This window comes from Bos mutus, chromosome 14 (assembly GCF_027580195.1).
Source record: "Bos mutus isolate GX-2022 chromosome 14, NWIPB_WYAK_1.1, whole genome shotgun sequence".
In the NCBI taxonomy this organism is placed as follows: domain Eukaryota; kingdom Metazoa; phylum Chordata; class Mammalia; order Artiodactyla; family Bovidae; genus Bos; species Bos mutus.
In genome coordinates this window covers 43741689-43764159 of record NC_091630.1, presented here as the reverse complement: position 1 = coordinate 43764159, position 22471 = coordinate 43741689, and the positions used below count along the sequence as shown (strand labels likewise).

General features: G+C 37.8%; 1 protein-coding gene across 1 annotated transcript in view; it reads left to right on the top strand.

Annotated features, from left to right (window-relative positions):
• The window catches only part of CRISPLD1 (cysteine rich secretory protein LCCL domain containing 1), a 50794-nt gene that overhangs the window by 10303 nt on the left and 18020 nt on the right, over positions 1 to 22471 (top strand). The window contains exons 3-6 of the mRNA XM_005895471.3: positions 18324 to 18442; positions 18787 to 18919; positions 20056 to 20171; positions 20950 to 21050. Coding sequence (XP_005895533.1) covers positions 18324 to 18442; positions 18787 to 18919; positions 20056 to 20171; positions 20950 to 21050 — 469 coding nt within the window. The remainder of the gene's footprint in view (positions 1 to 18323; positions 18443 to 18786; positions 18920 to 20055; positions 20172 to 20949; positions 21051 to 22471) is intronic.

Sequence of the window (22471 nt, the reverse complement as noted above, 5' to 3'; positions counted from 1 at the left end):
AAAGTTAAATATTTGCATCTTTTAAGGGTATGCAGTGTAATCTATATGCACTTAAAGGTTCATGAAATATCTTGACTCAAAGAATGTTAGTCTTATTTAAAGTTTTTAAAGTTTCTTCTTGATTTACAATAACATTTAATTTTCTTAAACAGTTTTTATTTTACTTCACTAATATTATTTAGATATAATAAAGCTTTTTTTTTTTTTTAGTTAATTTGTCTACAGAATTGAAAAGTTTTTAAAACCTTAATTTGGATACATAGCATTTTTTTTTTTAGCATTGACATTTCAAATTAATGTAATTTTCTTTTTGAAAGTTGCACTTGTAGATGGCAATACCTGTAGGAAGAGAGTGATATTACAGCTCAGTTCTGTTGAATTTGTTAGCTACCCTGTAATTCTGGAAGATTAAAGATTCCTCATTAAATGAAAGCAGCAGATCTAGGATCTTAGAAAGGCAAGACATGAGAAGCAGTTTCATCAGGAGTGTGCAATACCCAGAGCCAGAAAAGTGTCACAAAATTTTGAAATTGTTTATTGTTGTTTATTTCTTCATTTGACAAGTATTAGTTTACCAAATACCGGGCACCGTTGAGGGCTCAGCTGTAAATACAACAAACTTTCTAACTTGCCTAGAATAGGTATAAAAACCCTAACTCTCCCAACTCAGCAAGTGGCCCGTGTGGCTGACACGAGTGTGAAAGTCATGTAGAAAATGAGGTCCCAGCTTTCACTGAGGAGAACAGATACAAGTTGTGTCTGACTCTTTGCAAGAATACTGGAGTGTGTTGCCATACCCTCCTCCAGGGCATCTTCCCAACCCAGGGATCGAACCCAGGTCTCCTGCCCTGCAGGCTGATTCTTTACCGTCTGAGCCACCGTAGAAGGAAGAGATAGTCACAGAGTGAGCCCACGACCTACTTAACAGTGTAGAGTTAGGGAAGGAGAGGAGGAACATCAAATGGAGTTGAGAATTAGGAAAAAAAACAGGGAAGTAAGATGTCTTGAAGTCAAATGAAGAAAGGCAGAAAGGATGATCAACTCTGTTAAATGTTGCTTATAAAGATCAAGTAAAATGAGGACCCTTGAATTCTGAGATATGAAGGCTATACCGGAGGTCTCATAAAACAGTTTGGGTATCATCATAGTAGTCCAGGGATGGTTCAGGGAAGAATGGATGGGAGAAATGATCAAGCTTGTTTACCCACTCATTCATCAAACATGAACTATCTCCTCTGGGCCAGGTGATATCTGCAGCCTTAACTCTTTTTTAATCCAAAGTTTTCAGCTTAGTTTTAGAAGAGGTAAGTCAGTTTGGGAACATACCCCAAATTTATAATTATAGTCTGTAGGGAAATACAGTTTCTTTGCTTAATTGTTTTTTAGTTACCTTTAGCGGCTGCCTTCATTAAAAGCAACATGGTCATTTATAATCATTTATAATCACAATTAAGAATGACATTTAGTTCAATAACATTCTTTGCTATTCTTTAGCTGTGTTCTCTCACATACTTATCTTGGGAATTTATACAACCAAGTAATTACACAGGATTTAAAACTTAAATTTTCATCTTTTTAATGATTTTTACTAATTGCATTTAAGTTTATAAAACTAGCATTTTATAGTTTTATATGTTGTCATGTATAATATATACATTGTTGTTGTTAAGTCGCTAAGTTGTGTCTGACTCCTTTCGAGAACCCCGTGAACATAATATATGCATATGTTACATAGAATATTTAGTTCATTGGAAGAAAATGTGAAAATTCAAGTGGTAATGAATTGTCTGGTGAAGGTGAAACAGTAAGTATGTTTAAGTAACCCTTTCTTTATTTTCCTAGGTATCTGTTGCTGTCATAATTTTAAGAAGGTACAGAAAGGCATTTGTAATTGATTAAAACAATTTTTATTCTAATTGATAAATTTGTGATTTACAAAGAATTTAATTCAACAAATACTGATTGAGCATTTTTGTACCAGGCACTGTTTTTGAAAAAAGTTCAACAAGTTAATGAAAATAAACAAAGTGAGATGATGGAGCATGACAGACGTGGGGGCTTCCGAGGTGGCGCTAGCAGTAAAGAACCCACCTGCCAATGCAGGAGACATAAGAAGACATAGGTTCGATCCCTAGGTCGGGAAACTCCCCTAGAGGAGGCCATGGCAACACACTCTAGTATTCTTGCCTGGAGAATCACATGGATAGAGGAGCCTGGCAGGCTACAGTCTGTAGGGTTGCATAGAATTGGACACGACTGAAGTGACTTAGCATGCATGCATGATAGAGGTGGAGCTAACATACTGAGTAGCTGGGGAAGACCTCTCTAAAATAATGACTTTTGAGCTGAGAGCTGAATTAGAATAATGAGTCAACTAAACAAAGCTATAGAAATCTAGGCAGCAGGAATATCAGGTAAAAGGTCTTTAAGTCAAAAATGAGGTGGGAGTCTTCAGGGACCACAAAGAAGGCTAGGACTGACCTTTGGTCTTACTTCCAGTTTTATATAATTACTCTGTGCCTTGGGGAATGGGTTGCAGAAAGATTCACAGTGAAAGCACAGAGAGATAGGTAGGAAGCCGTTGGTATATTCTAATGAGAGATAATGATAGCTGGGGCCAGGGTGACAGTGGTAAAGATGGAAGAGGTGGGTGGTTTCAGGTCTGTTTAAATAGCATTGCTGATGGGTTTTTGATAAATTTAATATGAAGGGTGAAAGATAAGGAGGACGACTTTTTTAAGATTTTTACTTAAGCATAAAACTGAAAGTGAAAGTTGCTCAGTCGTGTCCCACTCTTTGTGACCCCATGGACTATATAGTCTCTAGGCCAGAATTCTGGAGTCAGTATCCTTTCCCTTCCTCCAGGGGATCTTCCCAACCCAGGGATGGAACCCAGGTCTCCTGCATTGCAGGCAGATTCTTTACCAGCTGAGCCACAAGGGAAGCCCAAGAATGCTGGAGTGGGCAGCCTATCCCTTCTCCCCGGATCTTCCCAACCTGGAATCGAACTGGGGTCTCCTGCATTGCAGGTGGATTCTTTACCAACTGAGCTATCAGGGAAGCCCAATATGCTTATTTAAGCATATTGATAGATAATTGAAGCATTTACTGAGACAGGAAGAGAAACAAGAGAAGGTAAGGATGAAATCAGGGGTTTCCTTTAGACAAAGCTTATTTTGCATTGCCTTGTTGTCCTCAGCTGAGTTTAATGGTCAGTGGAGAAGTGGGACTTGAGATAAAAGTGTGGAAATGATGTATGGATGCTGTTAAGAACCATCTTAACTGACTGAATAAAACCATCCAAGATTTTTATGGATGAAGGTTGAATGCTTTAAATTGAGCTGTGACCCAGCAATATGTAGAGGTGGAGCAGAAAGGAGAAATAAGCAAAGAAAGCTGAGAACAATTTGAGAAATGGAATTAGCTAGCACTACATGGGTATATGGCAATGTTTTTGGTTTTGTTTTTTAAAGAGTGTGCTTGGAAGTTGATGGAAATGCACAACTTGTAAAAGCACTTGACATGGGAGGGAGAAAATATAACTGCAGAGTCAGTTTTTTTCTTCTGACAGGAAGGGCTGAGGCTGTGGGTATATTTGGTGTATTTAGTGGAAAAAGAGAAGTTTCATATGAATAATTCTGTTTTTTCCAATGAAGTATGGAGCAAGATTGTCAGCTGAGATTGAGAGGGCAGGAATGGAGTGGTGTGAGGATGGGATATTATGAAAAGGTATTTTGGGGGTTATTACATAAAGATCTCTGTGGAGTCAAATGCATGAGATGTTTTGAGGTACTTTGTATTCATTTATTTCACTATGCTTTAAGTTACAAAATCTGATAGGGAAGTTTACTACAGTATGTATTCCTATCATATGTAGTGGTCAAGTATTTCCAAAAAGCAGGAAGATTTAAAGTAATAATTTCTCTAGTTTGCCGTAGGTCACACCACTCTTTACAGCCATTTCATGTGGTATCACCTGCTTGAGGGCATTTGACTCGGCAGCTCTTGGAGATGTGAATGAGATTCAAGTCATGTTGGCCAGGGTGGGAGAAGGGGGTTGATTTTAAAAGTGTTCAGATATTCTGTAATACAAATCAAGTACAGATACAGACCACGTAATGTGTTTGAGGTTCAAATTGCAGACTGGAGGTTAAATACAACTAATTGTATGGGAACTCCAAAAAATAAATTATGGGAATGACCCAGATATGTGACTTGGATTAGTGGGTTATTAAACTGGTGAGTTTAATATAAGAACCTAGAACTATAAGCCAATGAATCTTACTTTTTCTTTTCTCTTTTGCTTTTAACTGATTAACAGAAACAATAAAATGCAATTAAGTTAACTAAGTCAACTTTTTCTTGATAGCTTATTACGAAAAAGGCAACAGATTTTCTTTATTAGAAGCTCATCAACCACAAAGGCAAAATATGAACATGGACATTATTTAATAGGCTAAACAGGTTTTAAGTTTTAAGTGTTTAATCAAAGAAAATTTTCAATCACCAGAAAATTAAGGGTAGAAAAAATGTTTTTCATGAAAAAGCAGCTAGGTATGATTTGGGGAATAGAAATCAGGGTGCTTTAGTCCAGGGTCACTCAGGCTTTACTGTGCATATGAATTCCCTGGGAATCTTGTTAACATGCAGATTATGACTCAGGAGGTCTGGGTGGCCCCCAGTATTCTGCATTCCTACCAAGCTCCCAGGTGATGTGGCAGCCACTGTGGCAGTCCCGCAGCCACTGGGAATGGAACTCTGAGTAGAAAGCTTGAGGCTGTCCAGAGGAAGTGAAGTCTAAAAAGAGACATTAAAAATTGACTCTAGGATCCAGATCCTTTTTCACCTCAACTCTCACATTCACTTTCTCCTTTTTCTAAGGGAGCACCTCTTAATTATTAGTGCAGGAAAATAAAAATCACTCCCTTTCATGAAGTGCTTAGAAACCAAAAAGAGAAGCTTAAACAATAAGATTTCCCAAGACCCACTGTTTAAATCTATCTACTTGGAGGAGTGGTGGAAAATGGAATCTCAAAATTAGTTAATGGCACAGTTCTGTGGGATAGTGAAAACAGAGGTTCAGTGAATGACAGGATAAACTGAAAAAGCCACATGAATGAGAAGGAAGGAAGTAGAATTCAGAAGTGAGCAAGAACAGAGGTGAGGGCTGGGGAAGGGGTGGGAGTGTAGAAAAAGTCAGCTAGATCAGATAATGAGCTATTAGATAAGACCCAAGAATGAGCATGGGAGTTACTTTTTATAACTCTCCCCTTTGTGTTGCTGTTGCAACTCAAATAGTTCAGGTAACCTTATCTAAACAGGAGACAATCCAATAAATGTGCTAGGAATAAAATATGAAACTGTATCTTGTGTTTGTTCAAGACGTGGCAAATCCAAATCTGAAATATTGAATGATTGACTGATGGGCTCAAAAAAACCTATAGTGAGATCAGGTGTCCAGAGACAGGAAACTAAAGCCAAGAAAGAAAGAGGTTGGGGAGGGGAGGCTTTTGACTGAAGATGAAGAAAGAACCTCAGAACTCCTGTCTAGAAAGAAAAGGCTGAGAGAAGAGTTTTTGTTGCTTGAGTTCGGTGAATGCAGTGAATACATCTAAACAAATGAAAAGCAGTGCTCTTTCATAAAATCACCTGCATCGTTATTCCATATACCTTGGGCTTTTTAGGCTGTAGGCATCTTGCCAACCTGCTGCTTTTGCAGATGCTGGAATGATTTATGTGCATCTTGTTTTCTCTCCAGTGAATTTCTCCTCTTCCTTCAAGACTCACCTAAAGACTAATCTGCTTTTTTGTCTAAACCCCCTTGTCCAAAGTTCAGTTCAGTTCAGTTGTTCAGTTGTGTCCGACTCTTTGCGACCCCATGAATCGCAGCACGCCAGGCCTCCCTACCCATCACCAACTACCGGAGTTCACTCAGACTCACATCCATCGAGTCAGTGATGCCATCCAGCCATCTCATCCTCTGTCATCCCCTTCTCCTCCTGCCCCCAATCCCTCCCAGCATCAGAGTCTTTTCCAATGAGTCAACTCTTTGCATGAGGTGGCCAAAGTACTGGAGTTTCAGCTTCAGCATCATTCCCTCTAAAGAAATCTCAGGGCTGATCTCCTTCAGAATGGACTGGTTGGATCTCCTTGCAGTCCAAGGGACTCTCAAGAGTCTTCTCCAACACCACAGTTCAAAAGCATCAATTCTTCAATGCTCAGCCTTCTTCACAGTCCAACTCTCACGCCCATACATGACCACAGGAAAAACCATAGCCTTGACTAGATGGACCTTTGTTGGCCAAGTAATGTCTCTGCTTTTGAATATGCTATCTAGGTTGGTCATAACTTTCCTTCCAAGGAGTAAGCGTCTTTTAATTTCATGGCTGCAGTCACCATCTGCAGTGATTTTAGGTACACTCTAACCCCAGTTCCTTGGCTTCTACAGCATTTCATACCTGTCTCTGCCTCTGTTATTTATATCCTTGTCTCTTTCTCTTGCCTTACCTTCCTTTGTGGGAAGGAACTGTGCTTTAGTAGTTTCTGCATTTCCTCAGCTGAGAGGCTGACACATACTCTAAGCTCCATTTATATTAATTGGAAGGGGAAAAATGGAATAAAAAAAGTAAAAGGATGACAAGATTTTCAGCAGTGATTCTAAAATGGAAGGAATGAAAAAGGATTTGATTAATTCTGTTTCAACAAGGAAATGCTCTTAGTTTTAATATGCTTTCTAGGTTGGTCATAACTTTTCTTCCAAGGAGCAAGCGTCTTTTAATTTCATGGCTATAGTCATCATCTGCAGTGATTTTGGAATATTAATAGGTCAAGACTTAGAGAACTGATAGATGGTATTGTACTTTGTCAATACTAAAGAATTTCCTTAAATACTGAGGTCTCTTAAATATAGTCTTAAAGATTAACAACTTCTCTCCTAAATGGCAACAAAAACAATGAAAGCATTGTAGTCTTGAATTTATCACAAAGTCAGTAAAAAGATATGGCCTTTACAAAAATAATCCATGTTCAACTATTCAAAAGTTTATCTTTAGCCTAGCCTAGGTATGTCATGAGTTGGGCTTCCCTGGTGGCTCAGTGATAGAGAATCCACCTGCCAATGCAGAAGAGACAAGTTTGCTCACTGGATGGGAAGATCCCCTGGAGAAAGAAATGGCAGTCCAGTTCAATTCTTGCCTGGGAAATCCCATGACAGAGGAGCCTAGAGGGCTACAGTACAGGGGATTGCAAAATTAGCTAATAGCTAAGACAAGACTTAGCTAATAAACAACAGCAGCACCATGAATACCCTTTCACCTGATTCTATAGCACACTAGTATGTTTGATGCAGGGTATTTAGGTTCCATATTTGTGATCCAAGTTATTGCCCAGGCCAGGCCAGCTGAGGCTAGAGAAAATCGATGAGTACATATTGGTAATATATTGTATGTCAAGTTTTATATTAGGCGACATGGAAAACACAGAAATGGTATGAGACAGTTTTTGATTTAAAATTCTGCTTTGAGAATTAAAATCCAAAGTAGAAGCAGAGGTTGGAGAACACATAGTGATTGCTGGGTTTAATAAGACGATTCAGAGAAGGGTGAGATAAATAGAATACATAGTGTGGTTGAAATGACTTCTGAGAGGAGAGAGACTGTTAACAGGACTTTGGTGAAAGGATAATGTTTAAGTAACCAAGGAGGGGAGGAAAGAAAGAACAGTCTCGTAGGGGAAAATTTCTGATGGCTTCCGTGGCCGAGAAATGTGAACGGACAGGTACTGGAACCTTGCTTCTTGAAGTATGGTTATTCAGTGTATGCTTCTGTTAGAAATGTCATAACTTGGATTTCTCTCCTGACCTACTGAGTCAGAATCTGAGTTTTAACAAGATCTCCTGATGATGTTCAGGCATTTTAATGTTCCAGTAGAGTCAGCTCAGGTTGAGAAGGGGTGGATGGCAAGTGAGGTAGGTAAGTAAGTTATAGCCAGATTTGGGAGGGCCTAGGCAAGGAGATGAGATGCGAATGAGCAGACATTCTGGAGAAAGGTAAGGATTTTGTTGATTTCACGGCTCTGAGGCGTCACAAGGACAGTTTGCCTTACATCATGCGTTCAGTCTGTCTGTATAATATCAAAACAGTGGGTGTAACTAAAATGATCTTGTGAGTTCACCCACACATGAAATTTTCATTCCAAAAATTATTTTAATTTTAGTAAACTGAAGAGGCAGTTTCCTCAATCATTAAGTCGCTCCTTTGCTAAGACTTCCAAGGCTTTGTTTTGAAGTAGATTTTAGGTAAAACACTGCCACATCTGCCTCACATCTCTGTCATTTCCAGGAGACCCTCATATGTGCCTTGCCCTGGGGTGATGCTGCTATTTTCTCAGTACCTGGCAAAGCCTCTCTGTCCAGAAACACAGGTGTTCCCTTTGAAATCTGAGCCTCGTGCATTTTCCCTGTGACTACAAAGTCTTTTCAAAGCAGGTGAAGCACAGGAATTAAAACACCTGAGGTAATTTCCGAGTTGTAAGGAATGTACTGTTTTCCAGTGCTTTTTGTACCAGATGACTTGGTCACAAAAACCTCATAGGCTCTTTTAGCATAGATTGATTGATTGATCTCCTTGATGTCTGGCTCTTCATTGTAGTTCTGATAATACCACCATCAGGGTGAAAAGAAGGTGGCTAAGATTTTATAACGAGGCATTATTTTTGAAATTTGAAGCTGAAGCATTGTGAACTGTCACCTGTGTTACTTCCATTGAGAAACAGGTTCTTTCCTAGAGCTCCAGTTAATTGCTATTGAGCAGATCACATTGACAACTTATTCCATCAGATTTGGGGATCGCACTTTCTGATGTAAATAGAAAACACAACAGTGGTTTGAGAAGGATTTATGTTTTGACATATGATGGATATTTATAAACCTGTTGTTCCAGAAGGGCTGGCAGGATAAGAATTATCTTTTAAAGGTGGCGTTTAGAAAGAGATAGCTCTATGTGTTTTTGATTTTCTTCAACTGCTTGTACATTCATGAGCTGCCTAGAAAATCCTGATCATCCTTTTAGCTGTGTAGAAAAATTACATGTGAAAGTCTGTGCCTTACTTTGAAGATTTATCATTGGGTTTTCAGGACTAAGCTTGAAGAGATACCTCGTGTTAACTATTTATTGAGAATAACTTCTTGTCTTAGTTACGCTGAAGTTTTACTGGGAAGTTTTATTGAAGGTTTTCAGTTGTATTTCTCTGTTTGGCACAGTATTAAAACTTTATCCAATAGGGATGATTCAGAAACAGTTCTCTAGAATCATAATTAGGCTTCCCTGGAGGCTCACATGGTAGAGAATCTGCCTACAGTGCAGGAGACCCATGTTTGATCCCTGGGTTGGGCAGATCCCCTGGAGAAGGGCATGGCACCCCACTATAGTATTCTTGCTTGTTGAATCCCAGGGAGAGAGGAGCCTAGTGAGCTATAGTCTATGGGATCACAAAGAGTCAGACCTCACTGAGCAACTAACACTTTGGCTTTGCAGTCTTGAAAGTCACAAATCAACTTTTGCTTCTTAGTTAAGAAATAGCTTCTGTTGTCATCAGAACACTGGAGTGGGCTGCCATTTCCTTCCCCAATGCATGAAAAGTGAAAGTGAAGCTGCTCAATCGTGTCCGACTCTTCGCGACCCCATGGACTGCAGCCCTACCAGGCTTCCCCGTCCATGGGATTTTCTAGGCAAGAGTACTGGAGTGGGGTGCCATCGCCTTCTCCGTCTGTATGCAGATATATACATCTAAAAAAGACAGATGTTCATGGAATTCATTTTCAAATTTTATAGTTTCATTGTAATTTATAGTTTTCAGTAGGAATATAAGACCAGAGGTTTCAGCCAAGATCTAGATGTCCAGCGTAATTGCATTTTCAAACACTATTGTGCTTTGATATTGTTACTTTGCCAGACAGCAATGCATATTTTAAAAGTCCAGTAAGATAGTCAAGGACCATTTCTTTTTGCATTTATCTTGAAAACCCAGTAAAGCTGTTTCAATTTTGCCAAAAGTTATAATGAACTTAAACATTATTTCTAGATTATTTAGATACTCTTTTGAATAGAAAATTACAAAATTGCTTGCTATTTTAAAATATTTTTGAGTAAAAGTTTATGTTAACTATTTAAAGCTATTTTTCAAAGCATGTGTGCTCAGTTGTGTCCGACTCTTCAGGCCCAGTGGACTATAGCTCACCAGGCTCCTCTGTCCATGGACTTTCCAGGCAAGAATGTCTTCGAAAAGACTTACATCTTTTCACGTCTCAGCATATCTTCGAAAAGACTTATCATAGCTTAAGCCACTTAGATGGGGTTTTGTAGAATGGTAGAAAATCTTGCAGTCATATTTCTCCCTCTTTAGAATGACATTAAACAGTTACTAAATTATGTGAGAGTTTCCAGTCAGTAGATTATTTCTGTGTGCATTTAAATGTGTCAGATCATGCTGGTCAATTTCCTATTAAAATTTATTTGTTTACTCATAATGTTTTTTTAATTGGTGAATCTAAACTATTGAGTTGCCAAAAAGTTTGTTTGGATTTTTTTCTGCAGCATCTTATGGAAAAACCTGAACAAACTTTTTGGCCAACCCAATATATGAAATAAACTATTTACATCTTCAGTGTCATTTAGAATATTTCCTTCAGTAGACTAATTATCATGGTACCTTCACCAGGAAGTGCTCATCAGTATCTTTGTGGATAAAGAGACATTTGTCATTTCCATCCCTACCACTCATCCTTTTTTAAAAAAATTTATTTATATATTTTAATTGGAGGCTAATTACAGTATTGTGGTAGTTTGTGCCGTACATTGACATGAATCAGCCACAGGTGTGTCTCCCATCCTGAACCCCATGGGCTGTGTCTCCCATCCTGAACCCCTCCTCCCACCTCCCTCCCCACCTCATCCCTCAGGGTCATCCTGGTGCACCTGCTTTGAGTGCCCTGTTTCACGCATCAAACTTGGACTGGTGATCTATTTCACATATGGTAATGTATGTTTCAATGCTCTACTCTGAAATCATCCCACCCTCACCTTCTCCCACAGAGTCCAAAAGTCTGTTCTTTGTATCTCTTTTGCTGTCTCACATATAGGGTCATCATTACCATCTTTCTAAATTCTATATATGTGTTAATATCCTGTATTGGTGTTTTTCTTTCTGACTTACTTCACTCTGTATAATAGGCTCCAGTTTCATCCACCTCATTAGGACTGATTCAAATGTGTTCTTTTTAATAGCTGAGTGATATTCCACTATGTATGTGCACCACAGCTTTCTTATCCATTTGTCTGCTGATGGACATCTAGCTTGCTTCCATGTCCTGGCTATTGTAAACAGTGCTGCGATGAGCAGTGGGGTACATGTGTCTCTTTCAATTCTGATTTCCTTGGCCTACCATTCATCTTTGAGGGTTTATGTGTGAAGAGTCTAAGTACAGAAATCAAGCAGATAATATCACAAAACTTTACTCCATATGCTTTAATACAATCTTTAGTACTAATACTTAATTAAAAAGTTCAAATTAATGTTTGACTTTTATTTGAAAAATAGTCTACTATTCTCTTTAGTTTTTGTACTAATAATTTTGAAGCCTCAATTATAAGAAAACGCTCTTCAGGCAGATTCCTAGTGACTAATTAACATTGAGTTCAACTCTGGTTTAATGTACTGCAACAATAATTTTGACACTGCAAAATGACAGTGATTTCCAGGACAAGAATTTTAAGGTTATGTAAATGGACTTCCCAGGTGGCTCAGTGGTAAAGAATCTGCATGTCAATCATGGAGATGCTGGTTTGATACCTGGGTTGGGAAGATCCGCTAAAAAAAAGGAAATGGCTACTCACTTCAGTATTCTTGCCTGGAGAATCCCATGGACAGAGGAGCCTGGTGGTCTATAGCCCATGGGGTTGTAAAAGTTGGACACAACTTAGTGACTATAAATGTACAATAGTATAGAAAATATATTTGAAAATCTTCATTGGAATAAAAACTGTGACCAGCCTAGACAGCATGTATTAAAAAGCAGAGACATTACTTTGCTGACAAAGGTCCATCTAGTCAATGCTGTGGTTTTTCCAGTAGTCATATATGGATGTGAGAGTTGGACTATATAAAGAAAGCTGAGCGATGGAGATTTGATGCTTTTGAACTGTGGTGTTGGAGAAGACTCTTGAGAGTCCCTTGGACTGCAAGGAGATCAAACCAGTCAATCCTAAAGGAAATCAGACCTGAGAATTCATTGGAAGGACTGATGCTGAAGCTGAAACTTCAGTACTTTGGCCACTTGATGCAAAGAATTGACTCATTGGAAAAGACCCTGATGCTGGGAAAGATTGAAGGCAGGAGGAGAAGGGGACGACAGAGGATGAGATGGTTGGATGGCATTACCAACTTGATGAACATGAGTTTGAGCAAGCTCTGGGAGTTGGTGATGGACAGGGAAGCCTGGCGTGCTGCAGTCCATGGGGTTGCAAAGAGTCCAACGCAGCTGAGGAACTGAACTGAATCTTTTTTAAGAGAGGAACTATTCTCAGTATCAGAGAGAAAGAGTTATGTTACTAATGACTGTCTTTGCCTCATGTATAGGGATACAACCTCTGGTAAGCCAGCAATATTAACTCTATTAAAAACTCCACTCCTCAATGATTTGCAGCTGTCATTGACTGTTATTATAACAGCGTAACAGGTATTCTGGTAGGAGTATGAATTGTGTATGCTCACCACATTTCACAAAGAAGAGCAGTCAATGGAATTTTCTGTATATGTCTAGATAGCTACATAATTTTCAGATTTTACAACACATTGTTTTAGTACTAAAGTGAAGTGAAGTGAAAGTTGCTCGGTTGTATCCGACTTATCCTACTCTTTGCAGCCCCATGGACTGGAGCCTGCCAGGCTCCTCTGTCCATGGAATTTTCCAGGCAAGAATCATGGAGTGGGTAGTCATTTCCTTCTCCAGGGGATCTTCGCAACCCAGGGATTGAACTCAGGTCTCCCGCATTGCAGGCAAATTCTTTACTGTCTGAGCCACCAAGGAAGCCCTTTTAGTGCTAAAACTACTATAAATGTCAAGGTTTACTTTTAAAAGTCCTTTGTCAAGGTTTAAGGTTTCTCATATACACACACACAGGAAATGATAGAGCCACTATGTTCAACTGGTTGAAAAATGACCCAGGAGACAAAGTATGTTAATAATATTCTAAATGTTTCTTTTAGTAATAAAACTTAAACTGAAGACTTTACTATGTTCTCAGAAGGAACAGCTTATTCGTGTAGCTGGAAAATAGAGTGGTTTTTATTTCTGCACACCTCAAGTACCCGTTCTATAAAGAAATGGTAATTTTAAGTGTGGCTTGGCTTTAAATTAGTCCTGGGTGAATAGTTCAGAGAGAAAAAATGAAGCTGGTTAGGCCATCTTGATTTAATTTACAATCCTGAATTTAAATAGAAATGTATGGAGAGTAACCTGCATTTAAATGGGATGGGTATGAATTATTGCCTGTCTTCAAACCTGAAATATTATGTTGTAGCATAAAAATATATATTGCGTGCTGTTGTCATGTTATATGATAGTATTCCTTCCAGGACAGCTATATTTTCAGTGATTTTTTTTTTAAAGAATGTTCTTGACTCCTATTATTGAACTTATCCTAAATAGCCGTGCTTGATTAGATTCAACTGATTACTTTCAAAATTGTCACTAATATTTATTAAATATTGATAGCAAATTTTAGCTGCATGCTTTTTGCCTCAGTTCTGGGATTAAAATAATGTTTGTCCCTGTTTTAGCATTATCATAGTTAATTTGATATGCTCCACTCCCTGTTTTATTATTTTTAATGAGTGTTATTTATTTTTATTTTTGGCCACATCCTGCAGCATGTGGGGTCTTAGTTTCCCAACCAGGGATCAAACCCACACCCCTTGCATTGGAAGGTGGTATCTGACTACTGGACCACCAGGGGTGTCCCCCACCCCCATTTTTAATGGATTAAATAGAAGAGAAGTCATGCTGTAAAAACAACTTGTCCATAATATATAGTCAACAATTGAATTTTAGTCCTTAAAGGAGCCTGAATTGTCTTCTATCTCAACTGACATATTTTACAAATAAGAAAACATAGCCTGAATCATTCGAATGATATGTTGTAGATTTTATTCCAGTTTCTACGCAACAGATATATAAACAAACTTTGGATATACAACATATTTGTGAACTTGGAAATATGGGTGTATCTTCTCTAGAAAGAATCCATCAATTTTGTAGGAAAAACTGATGTCTAAGGTTGTAGAATTGTGTGTAACACAAGAGTAAATTGACCCTGAATAAGGGCCTTAAGAACTCCCTTAGCTGGGTGGTTCTTCTTTGGGGTCTCTGACTTGTTTGTAGTGACCTGGACAGGCAAACTTACAAGTCTGATGTCTGGGCCAGGAAAACACAAACAGAAGGGACTCTTCTTGCATCTCTCTGTCTGTTTCTGTGTGGTCTCTCCATCTTATTTTTTTAGCTACCTCTTCTGGGTAGCTGAAATCCTAATTTGTTGATTCAGGTCTTTTAAGATATGTGCCTCAAAAGAGAAAGAATCAGATAGAGGCTTTATTTCCTAACCTAGCTGGGGAAATCTCACAAGGCTATTCTGTTTGTTAGAAGGGAGCCACTATCTAACTCAACTTGAAGGAAAGGGGAGGGAATTCAACTCCACCCTTCGTGGGAAGAGTGTTTTAAAACCATTCCAATGGTTTCAAGGCCTTTTTTTTTTTCCTTCCCCATCTAGGAATGTTTGTGTTTTTCTTCTGGTGCCTGGCTGCTCTTTGTGAGGTTGCTTTGTTGCTAGATTAGAAACCTATGGATAAATATATTTTCACTGTGGTGGTGGTTAGGCGCTAAGTCGTGTCCGATTCTTTTGCGACCACGTGGACTGTAGCCCGCCAGGCTTCTCTGTCCAAGGGATTTTCCAGGCAAGAATACCTGAGTGGGTTGCCATTTCCTCCTCCAGGGTCTCTTCCTGACCCAGGGGTTGAACCCGAGTCTCTGCATTGGCAGGTGGATTCTTTACCACTGAGCCATGAGTATGACTAAAATATTATGCAAGAACCTGATTTTCAAGATTGAAGGCAAAAATTTGTTTGTCTCTTAAGGACAACCTACTTACCAGGGAACTCTACCTAGAAATAAGCTTGCTTTTGAGCAATGACTGTCTCTGACCATCTGGATACAAAAGGAAATCAGCATCTTGCTCATTTTTGGGGACTTCAGCCAAATTCTTTGTTTCTTACCTAATTTGTTTGGGTAAATAATGACAGTAATTTGAATTATGCCTTTGCATCTTACATAAAATATAATTATAAAATTAGGTCTAATATAAGTAATGAATTTAATTAATAGTATGTTCACATTTGGCAAAGTGTTTACCCGATACTTACTGATAGCATACGTTTCTGATGTCTATACCACAAAACCAGTCGTCTTGAACATTAGATACTAATTCAAAGTGAAATTCAAGTTTTTATGAAATCCAGATACTTTTATGCTGTTAATTTTTTAGTGGCATGTAAATATTCTTTTTTTGTGTCTTTTTGGTAGATAATAAAGATGTAGTATTATCCTAATTTTGTATACTGTTTTTTTCTGGCTTTGAAAGCATGATTTTATGTATTTCAGATCCACAGTTGAATTAGCAAGAATGTTTGTTGCAAGATTATATGGAGACTATACATAGAATGAAGAAACTTCCCTTCTTCACACATACTTTTTTTTCCTTTTGTTTTGTTTTCTAGTATCTTGTCCTTTTGAACCTCTAATCATGGTTAGGTTTCTTCCATCCGTTAAAAGGACTTCCCTGGTGGCTCAGGTGGTAAAGAATCTGCCTGCAATGCAGGAGACCCAGGTTCAATCACTGGGCGGGGAAGATTGCCTGGAAAAGGGAATAGCAACCTACTCCAGTATTCTTGCCAGGAGAATTCCAAGCACAGAGGAACCTGGCAGGCTACAGTCCATGGGGTTGCAAAGAGTGGGACACGACTGTGTGACTGACTGAGTGACTAACACTTTGATGTGAATTCTCAGCTCTCTGGCCAAGGATCAGACCCATCTCCTCTGCATTGCAAGGTGGATTCTTAAACACTGAACCGGCAGGGAAATCCCTTAAATTGCTCTTAGTAATGAATTAATACTGAGCGGACCTCATCTTCTTTGACTTCTCTGTAACAGTTGAGCTTAATTGCCCACTCTCTACTCCTGGAATCTCTTGTCCTGTGCCTTTTAAAATTTAATCCTCTTTCAGTTTTCCCTTAGCCTTTCTGATTCTGCTTTTCCTTGTTCATTTTACTTAAACATTTTTTTTCTCCTCTTCAATTATAATAACCCCAGAGTTTGCTTTACATATTTTCTCATTCTGTATCATCTTCCTGAAGTAATTCATCTCTGAGTGAATAACTTGAAAATTCATGTCTTTGGAGTATATTTCTTTCCCCAGAACCCCAATCATCTATCTCCACTCTCCACTTGACGTATATACTGTGTGTATCACAGACACGTCACCCATCAGCCTTGAAATATGCATTGAAGTGCAGAGACATACACTTCTATTACAACAACCTATTTCTCTTTCTGTTTTTCTTTCTGACAGTTTGGTAATCTCATCAGTCTTCACCTTTTTTTTTTTCTTTCCATCACTGCCTGCCTTTAGTCATCCATCAACTTCTAGGAATTTAAATTCCCAAAGATTATTTCAGTCTGTCTGCTTTTCTCCAGTTTCACTGCTTTCACCTTAGGTTGTGTCCTCATTTTCTAGTTCCAGGCCTATTTTTCTATCCTCCTAACATGCCCAGAATCCTGTAATTGTGCCAGTATTGAACCCAGTATTGGAAAATTCTTTGTTTTTACCACCCCATTCACTATGCTGCCTGATTTTCAAATTAACAAACTGAATATTAAACTCTGGACATACGAAATTATTTTGGTAATGATTTTGTAATTGTAAATGTTTCTTTACCAAGTATTTTTAAAGTGTGAGTTAGTCACTCTTGTTGGATTTTTTGCGTACAAAAATACATTTCTATTTTATGGAATTCAGATTCATTAACCATTCATTTATTCAGCAGACATTTACTGACCACCTTGTCCATATGACAGACATAGATAACAAGCTGCGGTTACAAACATGAGTTAAACAACTGTCCCCAAGCCACTCACAGGCCCGTGACAGAGACATACGGATGAACACTAGCATCTCAGTGCCGTGCTGAGTCTCTTCAGTCATGTCCAGCTCTTTTCGACCCCATGGACTATAGCCCACCAGGCCCTACTGTCCGTGAGACTCTCCAGGCAGGAATACTGGAGTGGGTTGCCATTCCCTTCTCCGGGGGCTCTTCCCGACCCTGGGATTGAACCCATGTCTCTTAAGTCTCCTGCGTCGGCGGGCGGGTTGTTTACCACAAGCGCCACATGGCAAAGAGTGTAACAAAGCTTCAGAGTCCAAAGGAGGAAATGGCTTACGTTTCAGAGAAATGAAAATGTGTCAAGAATGTATTATATAAAGTTGGATCATGATACGAGTAAGGATCTGTCTGACAAATAATTGGGACAAGGATGTGTTCTGCAGAGGAAACAGTGCTAGCAAAAGCAAGGAATAACGGTTTTATGACAGGGAATATTGCGAGCGAGGATTTGGACTTTATGTGTACAGGGATTTGTTCAATGTGATTAGACAGAGGAATCACTTAAGTGTATTTGTGTCCACTTAGGCAATTCTTATGGAGAAGGCACTGGCACCCCACTCCAGTACTCTTGCCTGGAAAATCCCACGGACGGAGGAGCCTGGTAGGCTGCAGTCCATGGGGTCGCTGGGAGTCGGACATGACTGAGCGACTTCACTTTCACTTTTCACTTTCATGCATTGGAGAAGGAAATGTCAACCCACTCCAGTGTTCTTGCCTGGAGAATCCCAGTGATGGGGGAGCCTGGCGGGCTGTAGTCTATGGGGTCGCACAGAGTCGGACACGACTGAAGCGACTTAGCAGCAGTAGCAGCAGCAGGCAATTCTTAACACTAATAGAGCAGATTGGAGAGATGTGGGATGGATGAAAGGAGATTCATTAGGAGGCTAGTGCAAAAATCTAGGTGAGAGATGATGAGAACCCAGATTAAGATGCTGACTTTGCAAAGAAGTCAGAAAGAAGAAAACATAACTAACTGTATATTCTAAAGAAATGTCCAAACTCTCTATATACATTATCCTTTCATGTCTGTATTTTGTTTTTGTTTTGAATCGTAGACATGGGATGTAGAACTGGAACGGTCTGCAGAATCCTGGGCTGAAACTTGTTTGTGGGAACATGGACCTGCGAACTTGCTTCCGTCAATTGGACAGAATTTGGGAGCCCACTGGGGAAGGTAGCTTAAAATATAACTTTTTGTTTCTGAAAACAGAAGAGTTTGAAATGAAATACTTACTAATTCATCATTGTAAGTTTTCAAAGGCTTAGTGCCTAAAAGGAAAACAAGCAGTCACACCAAGACAAATAAGAAAAAAATAAATATTATAGCAGAATGATCAGCAGTACCCTAGACATGTTTTTGTTTCAAGTAATTGATATATTAGTGACGTAATAGGCAAAAGTGTTTAATATGAGTAAATTCCACAGAACTGCCTCTCTACCACATTTTATCAGTGCTTTCAGCAATGTTTAGTTTTCTCCAGCCTTACTTGATCTTTGTGGTTATTTTCTTTCAAAAAGATACAGGCCCCCAACATTTCATGTGCAAGCATGGTATGATGAAGTAAGAGACTTTAGCTACCCGTATGAACATGAATGTAACCCGTATTGTCCATTCAGATGCTCTGGTCCTGTATGTACTCATTATACACAGGTATGTCTGGGGTATATTATACTTTATTCCTCTGAATTTGTGAAACTAACAAAGTTTTCTTTGTTTGTTTTTTGTAGGAGAACTTATAGAGTACTGAACATTTGTCTTCCTTATATCATTTAATATGGCTGTTACAAATCTATAGATGCATGTAGAACAGGCTTATAAATTTTTATAAACAATAGTGGAGAAATGTATAGACATTTCCTTAAACATATTATTTCAGTGATTTTACGTTTAAAATACTTTAATATAGCCCCAATAAATGCAGATGGGAGGAAATTTACCATCTTTATATTCAGATGTCTTTATTTTTTATTTTCCAAAAATAAAAATATGGTTTTATTTACCATGACATTCAGTATATTTGATGCATGCAGCATTTATCTTTTTAGAAAAATTCTCAGTGTTCCCATTGGATATGTCCTAAACTACTAAATCAGCCAATTAATGGCAGAGTTGAATAGATAAAACTCACCACAGATCTGAGTTTCTAGACTTTTTATGACTGATTATTACTGAATATAAAGCATACTTCTGTATACCTTAGCATGTCCAAGATTAAGATCAGCAGGAGGTTCCCTAATAGGCAGTGACACATTAAAATGTGAGAAATTTGAACACCTAAACTTTTGCTCCAGTACTTTCTGTTTTAAGATGAGAATTTCTCTTCCTTTGTTAGGTAGGTTTCTTCATTAAAAAAATTAATATGCCATTTAGGCTTGTGAAGGTGTGTAACATTTGAATTATTTAGTAACAAATAAGATTTTTATGTTTTATATATTAAAATTGGATAAGGGAATGGCTACCCACTCCAATATTCTTGTGGAGAATCCCCATGGACAGAGGAGCCTGGTGGGCTACAGTCCATGGGGTCACAAAGAGTCAGACTCGACTAAGCACCTAACACTTTCACTTTCAGAGTTATTATGTATCTCTCTCTCTCTCTTTTTTTAAGTTAAATTAAGGACTTCCTAAAATCTCTAGAAAAATATCCTTTTGGACATTGCCTCATTTCATTTTGAATGGTAACAGCTGGTTCTCGAGTTCACTTCTATACATTTTCTCTCAGATACGTTGTTGTCTTATTTCATCTCAACCTGCTTTCTCTGAGGCTTTTTTCCCCTCTGATGTAGGTGGTGTGGGCAACAAGTAGCAGAATAGGCTGTGCCATTAATTTGTGCCACAACATGAACATCTGGGGGCAAATATGGCCCAAAGCTGTTTACCTGGTGTGCAATTATTCCCCAAAGTGAGTAGACGAAACACTGTTTTATATGTAAATATTTCTTAACAATGTAGATATAACTTTATATTCTTGACTTTTTTTTCTCATTTTCAGTGTGTGTTATGAAGTAAAGTGCACTGGTTTTACTCACTTTACTTAATATGGCAACAGTTATGGTTGCCCGATGCATAATATTGGTGCTTAAAAGGAATGTGAAAATTTAAACTATGATCTTTGTAAAGATAAGAATCATATTTTTAGGCCTTCAGTTTTACTTATTGTACTATTATATTGTTTAAATATTTAATAATTTGGGTTTATTAGAGATGAGAAACTATAGACTGAGAAATGTATTTTCATCTGTGTAAAGACCCTTCAAATAATTACATTGAAAATATTACACAACTAAACTTCAGTCAAATGTAAGTCAAAAATCTATTTTTATTAAGACAAATGGAATATAGATGAATATCCCATAGCAAAAGTTAGTGTTTTGAAGAAGTTTGGTTTTGTAATTCTTAACAATACATATAGCACATTATTTAGAATATTTTCAAAAGAATGGGATAGCAATGTATGTCTAAACTTAGTAACAATGAGATGTCATTTCACATTTGTCAGAAATACTATTATTAAAAAGAATACAAATAACAAATGTTGGTGAGGATGTAGAGAAAAGAGGACCCTTGTACATTGGTGCTGGGAATGTAAATTAGTGCAGCCACTGTGGAAAACAGTATAAAGATTTCTCAAAAATAGGAAAAATAAACTACCATTTAATGGAGTGAATTATTTTTTTAAGGGGAAACTGGTGGGGCCATGCCCCCTACAAACATGGCCGGCCCTGTTCTGCTTGCCCACCGAGTTTTGGAGGAGGCTGTAGAGAAAATCTGTGCTACAAAGGTATGTGCTATTGTAACATTCAGTTTGATTTATATTTTAATCCAACTTCCACATTAATTTGTGTTTAAAAAGCCAGAAGGCACATTTAATTATTACATGAAAAGTTTTCAGAACTCTATTTCAAATATTCTGAAAAATCGTTTAAAATATTTTAAGAATATTTATAACATTAATAAGTCTATTACACTAATTTGTATTTAAAGGAAAGTTGCATGATTGCTTCAGATGACCACTTAATTCTACTTTGAAATTATCCTAGAGTGATGAGTATATTTACAGTCTTAAAAACCATCTTGATATAGTGTTGGCTAGAATTATTTCCATGAATGTCAGTTTTTTTGAAGAATTTAGTAATTTAACACAATTTATTTTAAGTGCTTTAAAAATTTTTGCCTAAATACCTATCTGTGACTCTTATTGAACCATGCCCAATGAATTATACTAATTCTCTGCTTCTTACTGCAAAAGTATATAATTTCTCATGCCAAAATAACAATGTATGTGCATATATATACACACATAAAATATATTATAAAACTGTTGCAAAAAGTGCTGTCTCGCATACATTGGATGTCCTCAAAAGTAAATGTAAAATAAATGAAATGCATGGTGTCTTATTTGTAGCACATGAAGATAAAATTTACCTGATAAAACTATGTGAAGGTCATCCCCTTATTGGGTATCCAAGTGAACATTTTACTCTCTTGTACTACTTTATTCTTAATGATGACTAAATGAAGATTAATGCAGACCAAGTGTATTAGAAAATATGTGTAAATGAAGCCACTTTTCAGTACTCAGAGATCTTTTTTCCCTTAATGATTGAGTGCTCATTAGGTATAATAAGTAGACAAGAAGTAACCATATATTTCACTCTGTTATATGAGCCATTTTTAATTCCTAAAAATATTCTTCTTTGTGTGCGAGTCTGTTTTCCATCCGTTCTACCCCCAAACCTCCAACCTGCCTGCTCCATTGTCAGTGACCACAATGTTTTTTAAAGCTGACTTTCCTCTGAATTCATACTTCCTTTTTTTAGGTTCTGAATTCTTGGACATACATGAAAATAACCACATTTTCAAAATGTGCCCATCAAGCCCTTGATATAAGCCAGCCTGGAAAAAAATATTAAATTCAATGTTTGCATATTTTCCGTTGTTAAATTTAAATTTCTGCACATTGAATTTCTTTCTGCACATTGAATTTCCTTCTACAATAGAAACTTTTCCATGGGAACTGATATTGTGATAAATAACAAGGAAATGTCAATTCTTCTTAGGCTGAATTTCCTTTCAGGAGAATTTTAAATGTGATTCTTTTGAAAATTTTGAGTGTTATCCTCCTGAAAAGATGGTTTCATTTGAGAAAAGAAATGAAAAGTCATAAGCCTCAACTTCATTTAGATCACTGTATAGTTTTCA